The sequence below is a fragment of the Mirounga leonina genome, unplaced genomic scaffold, assembly GCF_011800145.1.
Source record: "Mirounga leonina isolate KUSES-001 unplaced genomic scaffold, KU_Mleo_1.0 Mir_128, whole genome shotgun sequence".
In the NCBI taxonomy this organism is placed as follows: domain Eukaryota; kingdom Metazoa; phylum Chordata; class Mammalia; order Carnivora; family Phocidae; genus Mirounga; species Mirounga leonina.
Genome location: NW_023270320.1, coordinates 20,173,612 through 20,197,856, shown reverse-complemented (window position 1 = coordinate 20,197,856; position 24,245 = coordinate 20,173,612). Strand labels below are relative to the sequence as shown.

At 35.2% G+C, this 24,245-nt stretch overlaps 1 protein-coding gene across 1 annotated transcript in view; it reads right to left on the bottom strand.

The window, feature by feature from the left end:
• Window positions 1-474: 474 nt before the first annotated feature.
• The window catches only part of MICU3 (mitochondrial calcium uptake family member 3), a 104,331-nt gene continuing 80,560 nt past the window's right edge, over window positions 475-24,245 (bottom strand). The window contains exons 9-15 of the mRNA XM_035004142.1: window positions 23,100-23,195; window positions 17,414-17,514; window positions 16,802-16,973; window positions 5,701-5,809; window positions 3,767-3,924; window positions 2,624-2,692; window positions 475-1,013 (exon numbers count right to left, since the gene is read on the bottom strand). Of these exons, the coding sequence (XP_034860033.1) occupies window positions 2,624-2,692; window positions 3,767-3,924; window positions 5,701-5,809; window positions 16,802-16,973; window positions 17,414-17,514; window positions 23,100-23,195 (705 nt within the window). The 3' untranslated portion in view covers window positions 475-1,013. The remainder of the gene's footprint in view (window positions 1,014-2,623; window positions 2,693-3,766; window positions 3,925-5,700; window positions 5,810-16,801; window positions 16,974-17,413; window positions 17,515-23,099; window positions 23,196-24,245) is intronic.

The following is a 24,245-nucleotide window of genomic DNA, read 5'->3' as shown; positions in this document are numbered from 1 at the left end:
GACTCGATCCCGGGACTGCAGGATCATGACCTGAGCCGAAGGCAGTCACTTAACCAGCTGAGCCACCCAGGCGCCCCCATTTCATATTTGCGTTTTATAGCACTCGCGGACTAACGATGTGCAATAGGTCACAAAGCTGCAGGAGATTATTCTGACTAGTGGTATGAATGTACGCCGTCTGTGGACAGGAGGAGAAGCGTGTCCAGGACCAGAACAGCAAGGATGGTGATGGCTGCCAAAAATGCTACTCTTTCCACCAGCGAGATGGGACTTTTTTGAGGAAAAAAAAGTATCTACATTTTACATTTCTTTACTGTATACATAAAAGAATAACAGACATTCTGATGACTTTGGTAAATGAGCAAAAACTTTTTAAAAACTTCATATGCTTCACACAATATATGTTAAGTAGTTTTAAATGTTCAAAGTACAATGTAAACCATCACAGTATATTATACATTAGCTTAATTTCTATTTGTTTTTCAAAATTATTTTAATGTAATTAAAAACCTGGTAATAATGGGGATTTTTCAACAATTCTAAAGGCCCTAAAATAAATCTCAAGGAATATTCATTTTCTGAAAATAAGTTCACAGTCCAAAACCAAAGAAAATATGTTGTTGCTGTTAATTTTTAAGGGATCTAGATTCCAGGAGTCATACATTATTTTGAAATGAGGCAATTTCTAATAAATAAATAAATAAAAAATTTAAATACATTCTTATATAGTCATTGGAAGTATCTATATACTTGTGAAGGGAATGAAAAAGTACAGAGTTCAGTAAATCAAGGCAAAAGCTCAACTTGATAACACATAACATGTATAGTTAGTGAGAAGATGCATTTTAAGTGTCTTATGTTCAAGAATTCTGTCAAGAAAAATTATAATTAGCATTTCATCTTTTCCTTCATTTCTACATGTTCTGATCTCAGATCTGCTTCCATTCTCTGAAATTTGTGCTTCTTGCATCGTTTTGTAGATAATAATCCTTAAAACTTTGCTTTGGAAGTACCTAATTAAAAAAAAAATATATATATGTAAGCAATATTTATATAGGATGAAACCAAGAGTGATGGCATTAATCAACTATTATTATGATATTAATGTGAAACAGTAAGGCACATAATGAAAACACTTGATAGAAAATACAAGATTCAAAGACTTAACTAAAACTTTAACTTAAAAGTTGAGTATTTTGTTTAGTAACTTGTCTAATCTTTGGTATTGTAAAGGTCTAAAAGAAATGTTGTTTTTGTCTCTCAGTCTATGTACTACTACATGGTTGGGAATACTACCTAAATGAACAAATGATAGGGTTCTACTTTTTTTTAATGTTAGTTTAAATTCTTATAGGGAGTATAAAGCTCCTTCAAATAGAGACAAAGAAGACCTGACTTCTTTTGCTCACTCAACAGTTACCACCTTAGATAGATAAATAAGCCTACTTGCCTCTAAACATTTTAGATCCAACATGAGTTTCCCAAATGAGTTCCATAAAAACAGATCTGAAAGCTTTGCAAAATAGCTGATACTTGGTTTTCTCTTAGAGAGACAAATAAATAGTGGCATATTAAGATCTGATAAGTTCTAAGGGGGAAGAAACCTACTGAACCATGCTTATTATAGTATTTCTCAAGCTTATTTGACCAAGCAGCTTTTTTTGTTTTTTAGAATAATACACATTGATATCCTATGGAACCACTTTGGGAGATACTGCTATAGTCAAATACAAACGTTTCAAGCTCAAGAGAAATAGCAAGAAATATACATATTTGCAAGCATTCACTGTCCAGACCTAACTAATCAGAACCCACAATCAACCAACATTTTATAGCTACAATAGGCTTTTACAAGAAAAAAGGAAAGGCAAACCTCTCATTCTGGAGATGAGCAGCAAATATGAGTTATTTCTTTGGGTTGACACAAAATCAGTGAATCTCCTGCATCTTTCTCAATTACTGCATTCTATGGTGATAGTTTAGTAACAAAAAAATAAGATGGCTTTGCCATCAGACAGAATGAGGCTCAAATCCTAGCGGGCCATTGACTAGCAAGTTATCTTAGGTAATTACTCACTATGTCTTTATTTTCCCTGGTGTTAAATGGGACATCTATCTCTGACTCTACACGTGGAACACCTCGTACAGGGCCAGGCACCTAAAATAACTCTAAAAAGTTCCCTGTTATTATTGCAGCCGATGTTTGGACATGATCCTACAAAACAGTAACTAATATTCCTTAGATGCTAATGGTCCTAGATGATGAAAATCCTGCTTGGAGTCATTATACTGTATCTGCTCAGATACAAAACTGTAGGTTTAACAGAAAATTTTTCTTTCGAGACACTCCAAGAGAATTCCAGTCAGATGAGTATTTATTCTAGTTCATTTTTGCATCACAGCTTAATAGTAGCAAACCAATGCTTTGTTGTAATGACTAATTCTTAAATTAAATTACTGGTCTAAAATCATTAGAAGAATAATTTGTAAATTGAATTAGTGGCCTAAAAATAAAAAATAAGTTATAAGTCTATTTCTTTCAGGGATTTCCTAAATGTCATCATAGAAAAATAGATTATGACCCTTCCTTTGTTACTGAACAAATTTAGAGACGCTAACATACTTATCTGCTATGAAGTTCCTTCTTTAGACAGGATTTGAAAGTGGGATACTTCTGCACTGTTTTATAACCCTGTAGAACAGAGGATTAAAAAGTAAGCAAATGTAAATAAAATGTTATGTGGACACAGGTATGCAATAAATACATAAAGCAAAAATAAAAACACATAAAATTTGAGAGAGAAATACAGTGTCAGAGGCTTCTAGCATAGTTATATTTTAATTCGATCTTGCTACTCTAAAATTTTTGAGGAAAAATAGGTGATTTTCAACGTATATCCATCCTTTCAGGTTATTTGTGCCATCAGTCTCCAATGTTAACAAGTGACCGCTAGGTGGCAGTTAAGTACACAGTATCTGTACCAACACTCTGGATTTTTAAAAAATAATTAAAAATCTTTAAAAACGTTTCAGATGAATCTTGATTTTTTGGGGGGTATATATAACTTTTTATCTTTTTAGATGTATCATACTTAGGGGTATTCTTAACAAAGAGAGAAGACTGAACATTCTAGCTGTTACTAGAAAAATTTTTTCTTTTTCCATTTGTGGCACATCCACAAATATGTTAAATGTGTAAATGTTTGTTGACTTACACTATATTTCATAACTTAAAACATATTTCTGAGGAAAAAAATCAGTAATTTTCAGTATAAGGCGTTAACAGGAAAAAAAAAACAGTTCAATAGGCAAAATTTTTTTTACCTTGTTCTCCATTTAAAGTACTGAAGATGCAGTGACTTAAGAGTCTCGAATTGCTTAGTGGAAATCTGCATCGTGCAAAATGAGAATCATGCTATTTCTTTGTATAGTACCAAGTCTGAATTGCCTGTGTGCTGACTGAATTAATCAAAAAATATTTGGCAACATTTCTCCCCACAAACTGAGATGGAGACATTAAATTAATTGAATATGAAAATAACTTACTGAAATTCAAACTGATTTATATTTTTAAAGAGCATGAACTTTTATCTATCACCTTGAAGTGTTTTGGAAAGTAAGTATGACCTTATGTTTTTTCTTTTCAAATATAACATTTCACATTTATATCCTTAAGAATTTATATACATTGTTTTTGAAACTTAGGGTTTTTTCCTTCTTCGATTTTTAAAAAGGATATCAATAGGCTTCAAATTTATTGGTTTACCCGGAATCCTCTATGGAGTCTGTCTTTCATAATTCCAATAAATTCTTTATAACTTAATTGATCATCTTTGTCAACGTCAAAAATCTTGAAGACTGTGTTCACTAAATGTGGTGAAAGTTTGAGGCCAGTAGCTACATAGACGGCACGCTTGAATTCATCTAGATAAATGTCACAGAAAAGAAGTAAACAGTTAACACTATTTTTATAATGTGTTAATTGCTAGAAAGGTTATCAAAGAAGTTTTTCTAAACATGGGTCATAACCTTAGTAACACATGACTCTTCATTAGTCATGCTATCTTTCAGGGAACAGAAAATGTTTGTGGTTTGAATTAAAAGGACCAAGAAGTAGCTGTATCTTAGGTTAATAATGTATTCATATTCAGTGGATGTTTAATGAGCACCTACTATCAGTGACAGACACTTTAGAAATTAAGATGAATACGTTATCAAGAAACTTACAGTTCAGATGGGCAATGAGACACCCGCCCAAATAACCTAACACAGGACCACACAGATATTAACAAAGTGTATGAGAACTTGGACATGAATGATTACTTCTGTCTGTAGTGTGGAGTCGTAGGGAAAGGAGAGGGAAGAGCAGTGATTAGGAAAGCCTGCGATTTGTATGTGAGCTGAGCCCTGAGAGATGAATGGGGTCAGCTTGTGGAACTGAAGAGTTTCCATAGCAGGTATGTTGCAGAAGAGGTCTATGTCTTAGAAAGATTATTCTGTGAGCTGTCTAGGAAACATCAGAGAGGAAAAGAGAGATATACTTATTCCTAGCACCTGCAAGAACACACTTTTGATTTCCTTCATTCCCAGTTACAAAAAGTATAAAAGAGTAACTTTCCATTCTGAACCGGGTAAGCAGATACTGACTTGTTTTTCTTCTCAAGGTTGACTAGTGGGTTTATCATGGCAGTAAATGCTGGTCTGTGAAGGCAGGGCTCCCAAAGTTTTGGTTTGAAAACATTAAGGTAGGTTGAGTTGAGAGGATGCCTTATTTGAACATCTGCACTAGACAAAGGGTGAAATATGAATAATTTTCAGATTTCTCTAACTCAGTGAATACATGAATGCAGCTAAGTGAGGGATTCAATATCTACATTTTTGGGAGAGAGATAATTTATTAGCACTTAGGGCCCACAGTTTGGCTTTTCCCCAGAACTTGGGAATAACAAGACTGTCCTCTGAGATTTAAACTTGGGAATTAGCACTTACTAGATTATGGCAGACACAGGTAAAATTACTTCAAAGACATAAATAGAAAGTCCTCATGTGGCAAGAATATTAAAAAAGGATATGGCCCATGAAGGAAGGGAAAGTGGTCATAGCCGCAGAATCCTAGAAAAACGACTGGACTGGTTAGTCTGTCTACAGGGCAAGAATGAGCTGGTCCTGAGGATGACAGCATTCTGAATTCTGTGACAGCTGTATTTCTTTGTAAATTAATGCAAAATCAACATTCAATTTTATATATTATTCATAAAACTCGATTAAGGTAAGTCCACAGCAGAGGGGGCTCTGGCGGCAACATTCAGGTTTCTGAGTCAGCAGAGATGGAGGGTAAAATCGGAAATATAAATATCATCCTGTGATGATGTTTGGGCATGGCCAGTTGGCTCTTCTATAGGTAGACACGTATCCCTCCATGTTACCAGTGGCCATGAGGTTTCTTCCTCTTTGGATCTTTACAAGCATTGTTAGCTCTTCCCCATAATATGAAATGAAGGCCAGTAATAAGTTTAATGGAAAAATTTAGCAAACTCCCCTAAACTCTGCTTAGGGAAAATAGATTTCCCATTGAAGCATACACCACACTTTCAGGCAATTTGATGGCCAATACGAAATGTCTCATTAATTTGTTGTCAAAGTTCCTAGAAAGAACATATGATTATTTTTCCTTTTAAGTTTTGAAAGACGATTACTTACCTTGCCCTATAGAACGACTTGCAAAATTATACATATTCAAGGCTATTGCAAAGTCTTCCAAGTTGTTCAAAAACTGGAAAAATGACCTGAATTCGTCAAATGTGATGCCCTATATTAAGAGAATATATGTAAATATATTTAGTTTTGCCAAATTTATTACAATAAATATCCATACTTCCTAGAAATAAATAGATTAAGCATCTGCAATGTATCTTGTGAGTAAACATTTCCAGGGCACGTTCTGAAGCCTCCTTTCTCCAAATTAAATGTAAAATTCACTCATATTAATTTCCACGGCATGCGGTTGCTACCATTAGCAACGCTAGGTGAAAATACTTTTAAAACACTAATTATCAGCACAGTGTTTCAAAAAATGATACAACAAAAATGAATAAAAAAGTTTCAATTGTGATAACTTTGTATTTCAGGCCTAAATTTTTTAAACCCTGAAAGTAACTATGATTAAGAAAAAAAAAAAAAAAAAAGTAAGGGGAAGACAACCCCTAAAACACCAGTTTCTCCTGTACATGTATTCCTTAAATGTAACTTAGCATTAGGTAGGTCATCAACATCTGTAATAATGACAACACAAAAGCCCACATGCTGAGTAAGCCCAAAGCAGTGTACTTTTACTTATTTCTGTCGTGATTAACACTGCCAGGATAGCAGGAGGAAGTACAGTGAGGGTACCCTTACAGTTCTGGGCCCAACACCAGGGCTTGGTGAAGGACCATGGGAAGGCTTCTAGGATGTCATTTACATAAATTGCAATTATTGCTACGCTACTAGTTCAATTAAACAGGAACATTATTTAAAATAAGCACAATGTATCTTAGATAATACCAATTTGGACACGAAGAGCTCCATTTAATTACTGTGTTCTCAGCAAAATCGACATAATTGAGAAAGTAAAGGGGAAAAGAGCAGAGGGCTAAGAGCTGGGGTTTAACAATTTCACACTTTAATGTAGAAGTAAAAGGAAAGGGAAACTAACAAGGCAGCATTGGAAAGCCAGGGAAAGAATCACAAGAGTCTAATATAAGCCAACTACTGATTAAATGTTTATCAAAATAATATTCATTACCAATTTATTATCAAAATAATAGTACTAATTTTTGGCATACACTATTTCCACTTCACTTGCAACGCCTTTTCACTTACAAGGAGAATTCTCACTGTCTTTTCTCTTCACAATTTTCTCTCTTTTCTAATATTCATTTACAGACACTCCAACCCTGGATTCTGCTTTGTGACCCAATCCCACCTGCCATGTTTTCCAGGGAGGGCTGTTTGAATCAATTAGGGGGACTGAGCCAGAAGGGGTCTGTCTTGATGTGGAGAGCTTGTTGCTAGGGAAACCGGTCACTGTTCTGGTTCTGTATCAGTTTATGCTGCGACCAGCTGCCACAGCAATTTTTAAGCAAAGTATAAACAAAAATGTCAATACTTTTACGGAACATAAGATTAAAAAGCAAATCAAGGAATGACAGAATAGAATGTTCACCATCTGAATCTTTAGATTTTTCAAAACAGTGTTCTCCTGTTTGGAAAAGACAAGTCAAATTCAAAACCATACAGTAATTCTTCTATGTAGATTAAACTCTTTGTGTTGGGAAATACGGAACTGTAAACTGAAAAACAGGGCATTCATCTTGATGGAGATAATTTAAAGCAATCCATTCTTAGCAGCAGTGAGGGAAAGACGTGTCAGAGAGAGGGACGATGGTCATTTCTTCCTCCTCTCCACCCTCACCACCAGAATCACTTTTGTTAATGGAACATTTGGATTTGAATGAAATGTGTCCTAATTGTTAGAAGTGGAGTGAAAAGAAGTAACTTACATTTTAACAAAAACAAAATGATGATAATAACTGAAAAATTTAAAACATCAAAAAGACATGAAACTGAGAGTTCAAAAATAAACCCAAATACCTATGATAGACTGATTTTCAGTAAGAGTCCCGAGGCCATTTATTGGAGAAAGAACATCTTTCTTTTTAACAAATGGTGCTGGACAACTGTATAACCACATGTAAACGAAAGGTACTGAACTTTTATTTCACTCCATATACAAAAATTAACTCAAAATGGATCAAAGACCTAAACCTAATAGGTAAAATTGTAAAAATCTTATAAAAACCAGAATGAAAATTTCATGACCTTGGAATTGGACAATGGTTTCTTCCCTCCTTTTTTTTTTTTGTTTTAACATCAATATATTGTTTATTTTCAAAGTGGAAGGGATGCTGTATCTCCTACTTGGTAATGGTTTCTTAAATATGACACCCAAAGTATAAGCAACAAAATTAAAAATAGATAAATGAGACTTTGTCAGAAGTAAACATTTTTTATGTATTAAAGGATACTATCAACGAAAGTAAAAAGCCTACAGAATGGGAGAAAATATTTGCAAATCATATATCTAATAAGATTCTAGTATCCAGAACATCTAAAGAACTTTTAAAAACCAGTAACATAAAGACAACATGATGAAAACATGGGTAAAAGACTTGAATAGACATTTTTCCAAAGAAAATATACAAATGGCCAACAGGTACAGGAGCAGATGCTCAACATCATTATTCACCGGGGAAATGCAAGTCGCAACCACAATGATCCCACTTCACATCCACTAGGAGGACTCAAAATAAAAAGGCAGGCAATAACAAGTGTTATTGTGGAGAAAAGGTAGAGAAAATAGAAACTTCATTCATTACTAATGGATTAATATAGTTACTCTGGAAAGCAGCTTGGTAGTTCTTTAAAATGTTAAAAATTAAGGATGCTTTGTGACCCAGCTATTTACTCTGAAGTATATATCTAATTCTCTGACAATTCAAAACATATGTCCACATGAAAAAATGCAGACAAATGCTCATAACAGCATTATTTAAATAGTCCAACTGGAAACAACTCACCAACTGACAAACAGAGGAAGTGTGGTATATCCAAATGAGAAAGTATTATGTGGCAATAAAAGGGAATGAAGTGCTGATATTTGCTAAAACATTGATGAACTCTGAAAAAGTTATGCTAAGTTAAAGAAGCCAGACACAAAGGCTCACAAATTGTATGATTCCACTTACATGAAATATCCATTATAGACAAATCCACAGAAACAGAAAGTGGATCAGTGGTTGCTGTGGGCTGAGGGGAAGTGGAATGGGTTATGGGATTTCTGTGTAAGATGATGAAAAAGTTCTGGGACTAGCACTAGCGATGGGTTGTATAACATTGTGAACATAATTAATACCACCACATTTTACTCTTTAAAATGGTTAAAATGGTAGATTTTATGTTATGTGTATTTTACAATAAAAATGTACATATACTACTGAAATATGTCATTCAGGATGGGAACAAGCACTTGGATTGAACTGTGTGGCAAGGCGTAAGTGAACACAACTGAGATAGCTGGTAAGACATAATTCAGTACAAAGACAAACTAGAACATGCGGTAGATCTCAAACTGCTACCGTAATCACACTGGGGGTTCGGGCTGCTACCATGCCCCGTCTGCAGCCCTGAGGCTGCTCCCAATGTGTGCACTTGGTTATCTTCGGTGGAGGTGCGTAAGCCTGAAGTAATTCTTAGGAGACCAGGGTAGGGGGCCTAAAGAATCCATCCCTCCACTGAAACAACCATCAGCTGGGAAAGACTGACAGAATCAACTTTCTTGAAACTCTGGAATCGAATCCGAAGTTTATAGCAAGGAGGGGACTGAGTAATAAGGAGAAGGGTCGTTGAAATTCAGTGTGAGCCTTGTGGTGTCTCTGTCCAGCGAACTACCATTTTCATCTTTCAGTGCTGTGGCAGCAGCTTTGGGGCTGGTGGCTAATGTTCCTGGTGCGGCTTCCTGGTGCCAGAGGGCTGATATGGGCCTTGTTATTAACATGGTGTGGTATGGGATTTGGTTTGTCTGGTGGTTCCTTGAGAGACTAGCACAGAGGCTGACTTTTGATTTGCCCCCTCGGTCTTGGACTGGTTTGGCTTTCATGGTGATAGCGACAACTATCGAAAGATATAAGGACATGCACACTCTGTGCCTGTTTGAGGCAAGGGATGACAGATGGGACAAGCGGCAGACAGAATCTAAAAACCTGGCAAAGAGAAGGCTGAGGAGAATGGTTATTGGAACAGGGGCTCAAAGGGCCATTGTAAATACATGGGAAATTAAACAGGCCCAGGAGCTGACACATGCTTTGAAAAGACCTGAGCAGATGTTAGGCAACTACCTCTGGCAGATCTGTGGGCTTTGTGGAAATAGGAGATCAAGGCAAAGGAAGAGGCTTAGGTAGCCTGGCTTAGTGTTGAAGGAATGCTCCAGCTCAGAGCTGAACTGCAAAGACAGTACTATATGTATTTTTTTCTTCCTGGCTCTAGGCATTTAAGGAAATCTCTGTCAGTTCTCTGGCTAATTACAAAGATAACAGAACAGAGTCTTCAGTGACTGCACATGACAAGAAATACAGTCTTTTCCATTTGTTTAGTGACTTTTCAAGCTACCCTGCAAATGGACAACTGCAGGGGAGAGTCTGGTTTTCAGAGTTAGCAAAGCATAATATTCAAAATGCTTAGGTTTTAGCAAAGATTACAATGCATACAAAGAATTAGGAAAATATGGCCACTGACAGGAAAAAAAAATCAACAAACCGTCCCTGAGAAGTTTAATCATTGGACCAAATAGACAAAGACTTTGAATCAACTGTCATATACACTCAAAGAGCTAAAGGGAACCATGGATAAGGAACTAAAGAAAATCAGGAAAACTACCTGTGAACAAAATGAGAATATCAATAGATAGAAATTATAAAAAGAAACCAAATAAAAATTCTGGAGCCGAAAAGTACTATAACTGAAATGTAAAGTTGAGTAGATGCTCAGCAATAGATTTGAGCAATCAGAATAAAGAATAAGTTAAAAGTATTCAGTTTGAGGAGCAGAAAGACAAAAGAAATAAAGAAAAGTAACAGAACCTAAGGAACCTGCAGACACCATGGAGCATACCAAAATACACATTATGGGATGTCCAGAAGGAAAAAGAAAAAGAGCAGAAAGAATATTTTTAAAAATAAGATTGAAAACTTCTGAAATTTGATGAAAGATAAAAGTCTATGCATTTAAGAAGCTTTACTGACTTTAAGCAGAATAAATTGAGACTCATACCAAGACATATACTTAAACTGTCAAAAGATAAAGACAATCATGAAAACAGCAGGCGAGAAGTGATTCTTCATATATAAGGAAGCCTCAGTAAGATTAACAACTGATTTTTCATCAGAAACCATGAGGCCGGGACGCCTGGGTGGCTCAGTCGTTAAGTGTCTGCCTTCAGCTCAGGTCATGGTCCCAGGGTCCTGGGATCAAGCCCCACATCGGGCTCCCTGCTCGGCGGGAAGCCTGCTTCTCCCTCTCCCACTCCCCCTGCTTGTGTTCCCTCTCTCGCTGTCTGTCAAATAAGTAAATAAAGCTAAAAGAAAGAAACCATGAGGCCAAAGTGAGTAGGATAGTTCAAGTGCTAAAAGAAAAAAATCTGAAAACCAAGAATTCTATATGTGGCAAAGCCATTCTTCAAAAATGATTAAGGCATTCTCAGATAATATGTGGTAAAACTATCCTTCAAAAATGAAGAAAGTAAGACATTCTCAGATAAACAGCAGCCAATGGAGCTCATTACTAGCAGATCTGTCCTACAAGAAATGCTAAAGGGAATCATTAAAGCTGAAAAGAAAGAAAACCAGGCTCTAACTGAAAGCTGTATGAAGAAATAAAGAATTCTATTTAAGGTAAAGCTAATGGTAATTATACAGATAGCACTTCACACCCACTAGGATGGCTATTACTTACTTGAATATATATATATACATATATTCATCCATGGACAGATGAATGGATAAACAGTATATGTACAATAGAATATTATTCAGCCATAACAAGGAATGAAGTACTGATACAAGTTACAACATACATGAACCTCAAAAATATAATGAAAGAAGCCAAACATATAAGGTCACATATTGCATGATTTTATTGATATAAAATAGAATAAGTAAATCCATTGAAACAGAAATCAGACAATAGTTCCTAGAGGCTGGGGAGAAATGCTTAATAAGAATAGGGTTTCTTTTTGGTGTTACGAAAATGTTTTGGAAATAAAGATGGTGTTTCTATTGTGTCCATACTAAATGCCACGTGAATTGCTCAGTTTAAGACAGTTTATGTTACATGATGTTTACCTCAATAAAATACACAGAAACAAAAGACTAGAATGAGAAAAAGATTAACTTGAAAAATCCATCTTAGTCATTAGAAGACATTATCAGCCAAATAAAAATAACCATTCAGAAAATACGGTCTTACAAGAGCCTCAAGAGTAAATTAATTTGTTCTCAACGCAAAATGCATGCTCATCTCATAAACTGAGTATGCTACTAGTTATATTGTTCAAATTATATAGGTAACTGATCTAAATGACAACTAGATAACTTTTAAAATATAAACAACTTTAAAAGGCTGAGGGAAATGTACCAGTTTGGAATAAGCAGAAAATTCAAACTTGGAAGTTTACTGGCTGAATGACCTGAAGTAAGTCACTTAAATCTTGCTGAATAACAGTTTCCTCAAAGCTTAATAATGAATTTTACTACTTTCTTGTTAATATTTACATTACATAGTTATTAGGAGAAGCCCTCTTCCCTTCTACAGTCTCTACCTACATTCTCTCCTAGGTAAGTTCATCTGGTCCCATGGCATTTACAATTTTTAAAAATTATTTTATATGGCACTGTATTCATCTGTTCAAAATTCAAAAGGGACAAAAGCGTGTACAATGCAAAATCTCCCTCCCTCTCACCCTTGTTCCTTAGCCATGCAGTTCCTTTCCTTGGAGGAACCACTGTCTCTAATTATGTGGGTCCTTCCAGAATTAGCATAGGCTATCTTTTTAAACAAACGGTAGTATACTGTACACTGTTTACAGTTATTGTTTGAAATTGTGCTTTTTCACTTGTGTCTTGGCGATCATTCTACTGTAGTATATAAAGAATCTTCTTTGTCTTTTTTCGGGAATACCTTTTCCATTCTATAGATACATCATAATTTATTTACTGATTTACCGAAAGACATTTAGAGTTTCCAATCTTTTGCTATTACAAACAACACTCTAATAAATAACCTTGTATATCTGCCGTTTCACATGAGTGAATATATCTGCAGGTAAAATTCACAAAAACAGAAAAGCTTTAAGTTCTACTTCCATTCAATAGGGGTTCAAGGTACTGGGATATAGGAGTGAATAAAAAAAGATAAAATACCACCATTACATTCTAGTTGGGGACACAGACAACAAATAATTAAAAAACAAGTTCTATTGTTTATCCAGATAAATAATGAAAAGTAAAAACTAAACCTATATTATATTATACTCTAATATAGTATGTTAGAAGATGATAATGCTATGGAATAAAAACAGATAAGGGAAGAGGACTAGGGAACGCCAAGGGAGAGGGTTATAGTTTTTATAATAGATTATTACTTACATAATAGCTTATATGTTATTATAAATACGTGATTATTTATCCATTAGATTGGAGGGTAGGCCTCATTGAGAAATGACACAGTAAGCCATGTGGATATCTAGGACAAGAGCATTCTGGGCAGAGAAAAGAACCCATACAAAAGCCCCGAGACAGAAGACTGCCTGGTGCTGAGAAGCAGTAAAGCTGTCAGCGTGACTGGAGCAGAGGGGGCGGGGGGGGGGGGGTTGATGGGAAGAGATGAGGGAACAGCTTGCTGGGCCTTGTAGGCCACCGTAAGGATTTAAGCTCTTTCTTTGAGTACAATGGGAAGTTCGTAAGATCTGAATCATGGTATCAATCATTTCCTTAATTGCCAAATGGAGAACACATTGTAGGGGGGGCAAAGTTGGAAGCAGAAAGATGACTTAGGAGGCAAGTGCAAGAATTCAGGCAAGAGAGAAGGTGACAACGGTAGCAGCAGTGGTGGTGGCAAGAGTGGTCTTGCGGATGGAGGCAGCATCAGGAGGATCTGTTGATGGATTGTATGTGGAATGTCAAAGGACGGAGTCCAAAATTTTGGCTAGAACAAGTAGGGAAAACAGAGTTTCCATTAACTGCAACAGGAAACACAGTGTATGGAAATTTGGGGGATGATCAGGAGTTTTAATTTTGCAACGAGTAAGCCTGAGGTGTCTACTGGATACCCAAGTGGAGAGGCTGAGTAGGTGGTACAGTGTAAAAGTCTGAAATTCAGGGGAGACGTTTAAGCTGGAGACATAATTTGGAAGTTTATACACTAATGATTACCAAAAATAGTCCTGATGGCACCCCTAAATTCCAGAGGCACATATCCAACTGCCTATGTAATTTCTTCATTTAGATACCTCATAGGAATCTCAAACTCAAGTTGTCCGAAATGAAATTATCAATTTTTTCCTAACCCCAAACTTGCAGTCTTGCTTGGCTCAGTGAATGGCACCACTATTTCACTATGTGGTTCAGGCCCAAACCCTAGGAATTCTTGATTCCTCTTTCTCCTTCACATTGAAGTCTAATCCAGCAGCCAGTTCGATCAACTCTACTCTTTAAATGACCCAATATCTGACCACCTTTCCCTACGTTCACCCTGGTGCAAACCATGCTCATCTCTTCCCTGAACTCCTGTGACAACATTCTAACTTGTCTCTTTCTTTCAGAGGTGGGCCAACCAAAGTCTATTCTCAATATACCAGCCATGATGATCTTTTGAAACATGAATCTGGTATCTGGCACGTGAGTCAGATCCCATTTGGCTGTCACAGTAGACAGTGAATACTTGCTGCATAAATACCTGATGGATGAATGTATATTCACCGATGTTCTAAAGCAAGGTTAGCACACTTTTCTATAAAAGGTCAGAGGGTAAATATTTTCATTTGTGTAGGCAATACGGTCTGTGTTGCACCTACGCTACTAAGGCACCGAAGCATTCGCAGACAGTACATTCAAAGAATGAGTGTGACCATGTTCCAATAAAACATTATTTACAAAAACAGGAGGTAGGTAGTTTGCTGACCCCTGCTTCAAAGTTTAAATACTATAGTAGCTTCCCATCACTCTTAGAACCACCATTAGAATAAAATCTAAATTCCTTATCTTGGTCTACAGGGTCCTGGAAGATGTAACCCATATCTGTCTTTCCTTCATCTCCTACTATTTTCCTATTGACTTATTTTACCCTTTTTTGCAATTTCTCAAATAATCTCAGCTTTTTCTGACTCCAAGCCCTTGGTATTTGCTGTTTCCTCCGCCTGGAATGTTCTTCATCCAGATCTTTGCATAGGTCATTCCTCACCGTCTTTCCTCAAAAGCTACCTGATCAGAGAATGTTTCCCTGACAGTCCAGCTTATTTTCCAGTCCCCACGATTTTTGTTTCTCTTCACAATATTTATTATTATCTGAAAATATATCACTTATTAATTTTTTGTTTACTTGTTTATTGTCTCCACTAAGAGGTATTTCTACAAGACAAGGATTTTGCTTATCTTGTCACTTTACCCACCGTAACTAGAATAAGGTCTTGTAAATAGCAGATGCCTAATATCTGCTAGATGCATGAATGGAACTAAAAGTATTTTAGAATATGTAGAGTGCCATCCAAGTAGCTGTACTTGTTATTCTTTTTGGAGAGAGGGGATGAGAAGTGAAAGGAAGGGAAAGATATAAGTTAGGGTGTTGGAGGAATATCACTGGCTTACAGTCGTGGGTTTGATTCCTTGGGCAAGCGTCTAAGTATCTGAGACTCAGCTTCCCTTTTTCTAAAAAAAGATGTCAATGTCTGGAAGTCGGTTCTAAGGATTGATGAGGTAATACCAAAACAAACAAACAAAAGTCATGAGAATCGACGTTGGTTCATTTGTCAAATTTTCCTTTTTTTAGCTGTAATGATGTATAGTGCTTAAGATACTTCTATCAATTATACGTTTTCAGAAACTGAATTTAACCTAAAAGAAAACTTTATTTTCAAATAACTTTAGGTATAAAAAAATAGCTGCAAAAATAGTACAAAGAGTTCCCATACACTCTTCACCCTGGAATTGAACTTTTTGAGTTCTAGATTTCTGTGCTTCCATTGGATAAAAGAAAAAGAGAAGCAGACTCATTTAGGCCCTAAATAATATCCGAGCAGCTTGACAAAGTAGTACAATTTCTAATATTTATTTTTAGGGAAGTGTCTCTGAATTGAAAACATTCAGTTTAATCATGTAAAACAGATAAAGTCCCCTAAGAGATTATGTAAACTAATGGCCAAATGCATCAGGTCTTTTCTTCTCATTCCTTAGGGGACCTGGCGAATTGTTAGCACTGTCACAGTGTATCCATTTTAAACAAAGTCAAACTATTTGCAAGTTTCTCTTGGATAGATTAACTTGATCCTTCTATAAACACAAATAGAAGGCAATATATCCAAAACATCTCATGCTTGAAGGGGTACTTGTAACACCAGTTCTATTTAGTTGCAATGATGCATTCAAATACCACTAGGTAATGCAACTGCTCAGAATTGCTGACAACACATTTGCTGCTAAACAAATAGACAATCAGTTGTCCAGGGTTCTTAACCATTCATGCCATCCAAACTCTTTGAAAAACTTCACTTCACTTGCTGATAAGATCACTCACTCATCAATGGCTGTCTTCAAATGACCTTTTATTAAGGATATTAGAGAACAAAGTGTGACTGAAATGATGTCACTATAAACTGTTTCATACAAGGGGATTAGTTTATGTAGTAGTCAAAGCATGTATCTCAGCAGAATTCTCTTCAAAGACGATATTCATAATTTGAATAAAACAATTGCTAATAACCTTAATGGTTTTCAGCATATCTAAGAAAAACATGGATCTCTACCCAGAATTTTACATTAATCGATTTTAAAAATTTAGCCAGAGCACCTAGGACACTGAGGAAAAAAAGAATGAAATATACCCAAAATACCTATTAATCCACAGAGGAGAAAAGAACTAAGAAACAATATATTCTATAGATCTATATGATTATAAGATAATATATGTAATAAAATAGATATGTGAGATTAGATACCTTTTCTTCAGGTATACTGTAACGCACATTTTCCAAAAACACTGATGTATTTTCCACATTTGTATATCGTAAAAGAATATGAGCAAAATCTTCTTCACTGATAGTGCTCATCCCATTAGAGTAGGAAAGGAATTCTATTTCTAGAACTTCTGTCTGTAGGTTATCCATGAATCTATGACAAAAATATAGAAAGAATGAATAAGATAAATGAAGAGTGATGGCAACAGGTGATACTTAGCCTCTCAGGGCTCTGGCTTCCTCATCTTTAAACTGGGGACAACAAAAAGATCTTTCAGGGTAGTGATGAGACTTAAAAGAGTTATTGTGTAGTGCCTGGTGTTTACTATAGAGGACACTACATCCATGCTTATCACTGTGGCTTATACTTCCTTAGGAATATACAGGAAATAATCCAGATATCCAGGCATTTCTCATCATTAACTTCCCGTTATACTTATCAATATAATAACTAGTATATAGGTACTGATGGAAGCGCCTGTTTGTTGAAATCAGCGAAGAGGTGAGTATTTCTGCACCAGATGATTCTTTCTAAAGACCTTTCTGACTTTAGCATGTTAATATTTTTCAAAACAAATATAAAATTAAGCTCACCTATAAAAATCTTCAAAGTTGAGCTCAGCTTTTCCTTTCTTTCCAAAAAAGTGTACAAGAAGTGTAGTATCTGTTACTAAACTTGTAATGTCATCAGCACGCTTAAAAAAATCACAATTTAAAGGTTAGCTGCAGTAAACAAACAATAGGGATACCCAATGTCCCTCAAAGAATTTTATCAACATATAAATACCAAGAACATGAATATGTTAAAATTAGAATGAAAAGCGTAAGGCTGCATTAATAAATGCCATTACAGTTAAAACGAAGTTCAATATTTGAAAATAGAAACATGACTGAAATTGATCTTTATCCTAAAAAACTTTAAAGATGACTATATTTTCGGAAGTTTTCAACCTCAAATTATGCATATAGAATACCTGTGTTTTAAATTATCTAAAATAGTTGAAATCTTTTAGTAATCACCTAAATGTTTTATCTTTAAGTCATTTAGTTTGGATTTTCCTAATCAACCTAAAAAAAATCAGTTTTTTTAAAGGATGTTCAAAAGAGGTAAATTCTTCAGATATATGAAATATATGGGGCCGACAAAAGGATGGTCTTATGCTTCACAAAATAGTTTCTTTTGAGCATGATACTTTCCTATTGTATTCCATATTTATGATACTTTAAATAGAAGATACCATATTTTGAAAGAGAAACTATACTACTATTATTTTGGAATTTACATAATCTATAATTTATTTTAAAAGTCTTACGTTATTTTTGAATGGATAAGAGAATAATTCCAGAGGACTTTTTCCTTCAAGTTCCAACAAGCGTATTCTTAAAATCACTTAAGTCTAGTCCTTATAAAGTTTAATGGCCTCTGAAAATAGTCCTTCTTTCCTTTAATGTGGTGACATAGATTTCCCTTTCTTTTTTCTCTCTCCCCTTCCATCCCTTCTTTTCTTCCTCTTCTTTCCTTCCTTCCTCACTTCCTTCCATTAACTCATATCTATCTTATAAACTCAGGTACAAAAATCATAAAATTCAAATGATTCTAACTCTCCCATATATTATCCTGGGAAATGTAAGAAAAATAAGAGGTTAAATAATAACTAACATTTTCTGTATTAAAAAAAAAATAGCTGTAAATGTCCATCCAAAGGTACATATCTGAAATGTTACCTCTTGGCCAGAATTCTGTTTCAGAGAAAACATAAGAAATAAAAAGTATATACTTCTCTACAAAGGATAAGTTGTGTTCTATGATCCCTGATGGAAAGTCTCATCTTACCCATTGGCCACACACTTTTGGTAATCTTTTGATTCCTTATAGCTCTCTTCCCAATTTTTCATCAAGACAGCCTTTTATCCTTTAACATTTGTTGGGTCTTTATTTCCCTTCTCCCTAGACCAAATATTATTAACTTCTAATGACTAGTTTGGTGTTACAAAGAGTACATCTTGTGATTGGTCTTTTTCCCTCCTACGTGCCTTTTAATTCCTGTTTTTAAGTGGTCTCTTTGCTACTTTGATTACTCAGGTCTCTCTTAAAACCTCCAACATGTAGGGTATCTTCTACTTTAAATTATCTAAAATTGTTGAAATTCTTTTAGTAAATTGTGTAGTCTTACTTAGGTTTGTTTAGCTTGTTTTCCTCAGTAATCTTAGGATTACATATATATATTATCTAGCATATAACCTCCTTAAAATTGTTTTGAAAGATCTCTACTTAGTTTAAGTTTGCTGACAACTCCCAAGTATTTTCAGGAGTTGGAATAACTTAGAAGTTTCCTATATATCTCCAATGAAGTTCTTTGAAGACCTGATTGCCAGGGAGAAAATAACAGCCCGGAAGCCAGGTGCCACATACTGTCTTATGCCTTCCTGAACAAGCTTATAATGGATGTTGAAGAACGTTAGTGGTGCCAGCCTTCCAGGGCTCTGCCTGTGACAACAAACTAGGGTAATTCTGAGTAGTTCTCAAAAGGCACTATTACTTTCACCAGTAGCTTTACGTTGCGGAGGCAGACTGCTGTTAAGGACAGGATTTAAAATCAGAAGACCTGAGTTCAGAGTTTTTTGACCTTTAGCTTCCTTATCTGTAAAATAGGCATAAACCTATCTACGATAATGATTTTGAAGATAAAATTAGACTCTGAGTGTAAATGAAGCATACAAATGTTACTATTGGCAGTCACAAGATGCTTTGGCATATAGCATTAAGACCTTTGGGGAAAAAAGGAGATATCTCATGTCAATTATAAACATTCCTTTGTGATTGTGTATGATCAAGTCTAACCCATTATTACCCATGGAATAGCTTAAGTTGGGGGAGAAAATATTTGAGAAGGCAGGCCTAATGGAGCACAGGAGTGGACGCTCTATCGAATCAGCAGGCAACATTAGGAACTGGGGTATCCATCTAGAAGCTAGAGGACTGGAATGCGGCGGGGAGATAAAGTTGATCAGAAGATGGGCCATGGTGTTTTAGACAAGTTACTGACTTCACAAATAAGCAGTGGGGTGGTGAGCACGTAAGATGATGAGCCCAAGAGTCAGATTCCTGGCTTTGAATCCTGATGTTTTTCCTTATTAGTTAAGTGACCTCGGTGAAGTTAATCTCTCTGAGGATATTATTACCCTCAGTAATAACAACAGTACCTACCTTAAAGTGTTGTTGTGAGGATCTGGTAACACATGTAAATCATTTAGCACTATAACTGGCATATTGTAAACGCTCAACAAATATTATTTATTTTTGCCAAATCAATATATTTCAAGAAGTTGAAAAAGGACTAGACAAGACAGAAAAGATAATAATGTTGAAGCTTCATGCAAAAAAAAGTTTTACATGGCACACTCTTACTTTTTTGTTAACTGCAACTACACATGTTATATAGATCTGAAAAAAAAAAAAGCCTTCAAATGAGAGGTCACAGGAACACCCAAAGTTAGTGAACTCAGCTACCATAGAAATGTTTTCCTTTAGTGCTGTGATGTCCTTTACCTCAAAACCTAACACAGTGAAATGAGATGGCTTTGTTTCATACAGGTTTTCAATAATGACCTCATTCTTCCAGCTTTTCTCATGCCCACTGAGCAGAGCAGATCTTCGTTTACAGTCTTTCATCATCAAAATCTTATTAGACTTAGGTTGCACTTATCCAGATAATCCAGAACCACAGAGGCATAAGTAACAGTTTGACATTAGAGAAAAAAAATTAGAAAATGGAAATGGTGAAAACTTTTCTCGCCCCATTCAATGAAACAGAGCACTGTTGGGAGTCATTGAAAACCATACCAGTGTTCTTAGTATCCTAACAGTGTTATATAACTTAAATCACAGGGGAGTTGGGACAAAAATAGAGACTTTATCCCTTTGATTCTTGTGCCCATTGTTAAAATAAAATGAATTCAGGTGTTTTCATAACAAAGCAAGAAAAAGCCACAAAAGAATCCCCATGGGCCATTTACATGAAAGGCCCTTATCTTTGTTGTGATTAAAAATTACTTTAAATAATTTCATCAAAAATAAAATAGATAAATTTGCATGGAATTAAAAATATGTAAGATATTACAGATTTTTAAGATAACTTTAACATATTTTTATTGATTATAATGGGATAATAATCATATCAAACTCTATCCAAAGGGCAGGGGGGAGGGAAATCAAGTAGATTTCTAAGCTTTCTTTCTGAACCAATTTGAATCCTGAAATACTTACAAACAATTCAATGTTACGGTGGCATCAGCAGTAACCTATAAGGAATTTCAATGAGTTGTAACTTAATTAAAACTAATTCTCAATTATCCTCTCTAATGTGGGAGGGTAGTAAGAGATAATCCCCAAATAATGATTTTATTTTAGAACACAATGTAAGTTTTGTTTTCGTCTTTCTTCTATCAGATTTACTTTCATGATGTTTGAATCAGTTCATTAATTAATTTAGTAGCTTATGATTATAATGTGGATTGATTACAGCCAATGGTATGCTAGTAAAATAAACTAGCTCTTTAGGGAAAAAAAAAAAAGCTTGATTTGTAGTGTTTGCCTATTTCTATGGTATTAATACTTCTATCATGGCCGCTTTCAAGTACCAACAGGATGTCACGGATGTTGAGTTGGGAAGAGATGTACAGAATTAACTCTAGGAAGCCATAAAAGCCAGCTCCAAGCACACCTCTGACAGTTTCCATCTCGAAAAGGTCTTATGCATACCATGTAATCTCTGAGTGTATGTAAGAGCTAACTGGTCTTCTGATATTAAACCTCCCAAGATCTGAATTAAATTCAACATCAAATCAGTGGATTGTGTCTAATTGTGAGAATTTCTAGCAGAGTTAAATTAGATTAAAGATAGGCTGGAGGCTGAGGTGGACAATCTAGGATGGAGAGAGAGCAGTGACATGACTGTTAGTTTCAAGCTAGGTCACAGTTGGCTTGTACGACTCTTGGGCCAATGTCCCCATTTGCTCTTGTTTTTAGGCACTGACTACTATATGCCTGCATAAATGATTACAGAATTAAGTACTTCTAAAATACCTTACATGAAACATCTATTACCACTTTATGACTAAAAAATGGTTCAAATTTAAAAGGTAATTTTAAAAGGTTATTTACTGGTCATAATTACATCATATTTACATATCAGAAGTAAATTAGAAAAAGGGCAAAATGCTTTATTTGTTTTGGGATTTTAAAATTGAACACAACTGACAAAATTAACATTTCCAAGTATCTGTCCCAGTCTAGAGGTGCCAATTGAGTAACACTACATACGGATAAGAGAAGTCACACCTGATTTCAGTTTACTTCTCTAGATATTTTTAAGTGTAATTTTTAAAAGTCAAACTTCAGAAAAAAGAAATGAGAAGCCAGCTTTAAAGAGAAAAATAATGAAAAATATCTCAGTATTAAGACTGATAGTAACGTTTTAAAAAATTCTTAATAGGATATATGAAATCGTGTTTAATGTAGAAGACAAAGCCCATCTTTTAAAATGACAAATCCCTAAGACGAAACAAAACAAAAACCCGAAACAAAATGACAAATCCCTAGTAACAATGGCAGCATGCTGAGTGGGCGGGGGGAAGGGGGGAGCCCACCTGAGTGCAGCGATAAGGTGCATGTCTCTATGGAATTCAGAAACAATAATGAATAACAGTCAGTCTGTTTTTAGTTTTCTATGCATTGGCAATCCAAAATAATGTCAAGTTAAAATATTCCTCCCTTCCTTGACTGACTGCTCCCACCATACCTCCCTTATTCGCCATTGGTAGACTACACACAACTAATATTCGGACATTTAATGTTTAAATCTACCATAACTCGAAAGCACTAGCTGTCTTTTACCAAGTTAAAAGTCGCAGCACTTCATGTAACATGGCAAAATTATAAGGTTAAAAGATTCAGTGAAACTGTAAAATAGTATTCTCAAATTTCTGAAAGTGATCCTTAAATTGAAAATAGCGACATTTCTTTTTAGTTAAGTTAGAAAGGCACGTTTTCTACAACAAGCAAGCTGACTTAACACAGACTGTTACAGGTAACCTTGCAGCCCCTGCCAGCACTGACATACTCGAATCTATCATTTATATATAGAAATTACTGCTTTACTGAAGAAAAGGGAAAATACAAAATTATTTTTGGTTTCATTATTGTAACTCTAAAATGAAATGAAGACTAGTTTAACAAAATGGCAAACAGTACAAGGTCCTGGTTGAGGTTCAATTATACCTCTGCGAGGTCTGAAAACAGTGCTTGGCTTGTATTACGTCTCAGTGTATCCCAATAGCTTCTGGAGACAAGTTCCTCAGCATCTGTTTTAAGTACCTGTAGAAGTTTTAAGAAGTACATCTGAAATCTAAAGAAGAGTCACAAAGAATGATAATTTATACACTTTTAAGTCTCTTCTAGCCAACCTTGAAAAGAAAACACATTAGCTTACCTGTTTTGTTTTCTGCTGCGCACAACAGTATTATATTACGTTGCTGGTAAACCCAAGGTATTTTCAAAGGTGTAATGGTATATAACCACTATTTCCACGTACAATGTGGCTCTGTCAGAAAGGATCACATTCCTCAGCCCTCCCCCATGTTGTCTACTGAAACATGCATAACTTCTAAGAAAATGTGAAATAAAAATTTTATTCACACCTATGTGAAGTAAATTCATTTGGACAGTATTTTGGTAATTTTGTAGCAACCTATAAAAATCATGCTTAACTTAAAAATCAATTATTGGCTAGTGTACATCGTGTCAGTGCATCAAAGAAAATGACCACATTCATATGTAGAGACACAAAATTTAAATTAATCTAACAGTTGTCAAAAAGAAATATGCCAGTTTAGGTTAAACCACTCAAAACTACTCAGGGATTTGGTAGGTATGTCTACTGTGAATAAATAAGGTACTTTCTAACCTTTTGCAAGGATAGGACACTAGCTTCTGTCTCAGTATTGGCTAATCTGAGGAAGGTGAGATCACAATTAAGGGCAGTCTAATCTTCATATGAAAACATAGAACTACAAGCTTAACTTGGGTCTCTGTAAACAAACACAATTAAATGCAGTTTCTGTCAGGATTTATCAGGGAAGATTTCACATGTTCAAAGGCTTGGTATTCCTGTTATTGTGAGAAGAAAATGCTGCATGATGTACGTAGGAGTGAGTGTCTAATGATGAGGAGAACTTTTATTTTTGTGTGTGTTAATTTTAAAATCTGGTGCCACTAACAAAATTACAAGGTGTTTGGGAGTTATCTCAAAAAACTAAGCTTTAGTTCATTATTATTAATCAGAACAACACTGCCTACTGCCCATATTTTAATAAAATCTTAATAATAAAGTGTTATTTAGCAGGAATCACTTATATAAACATAGAC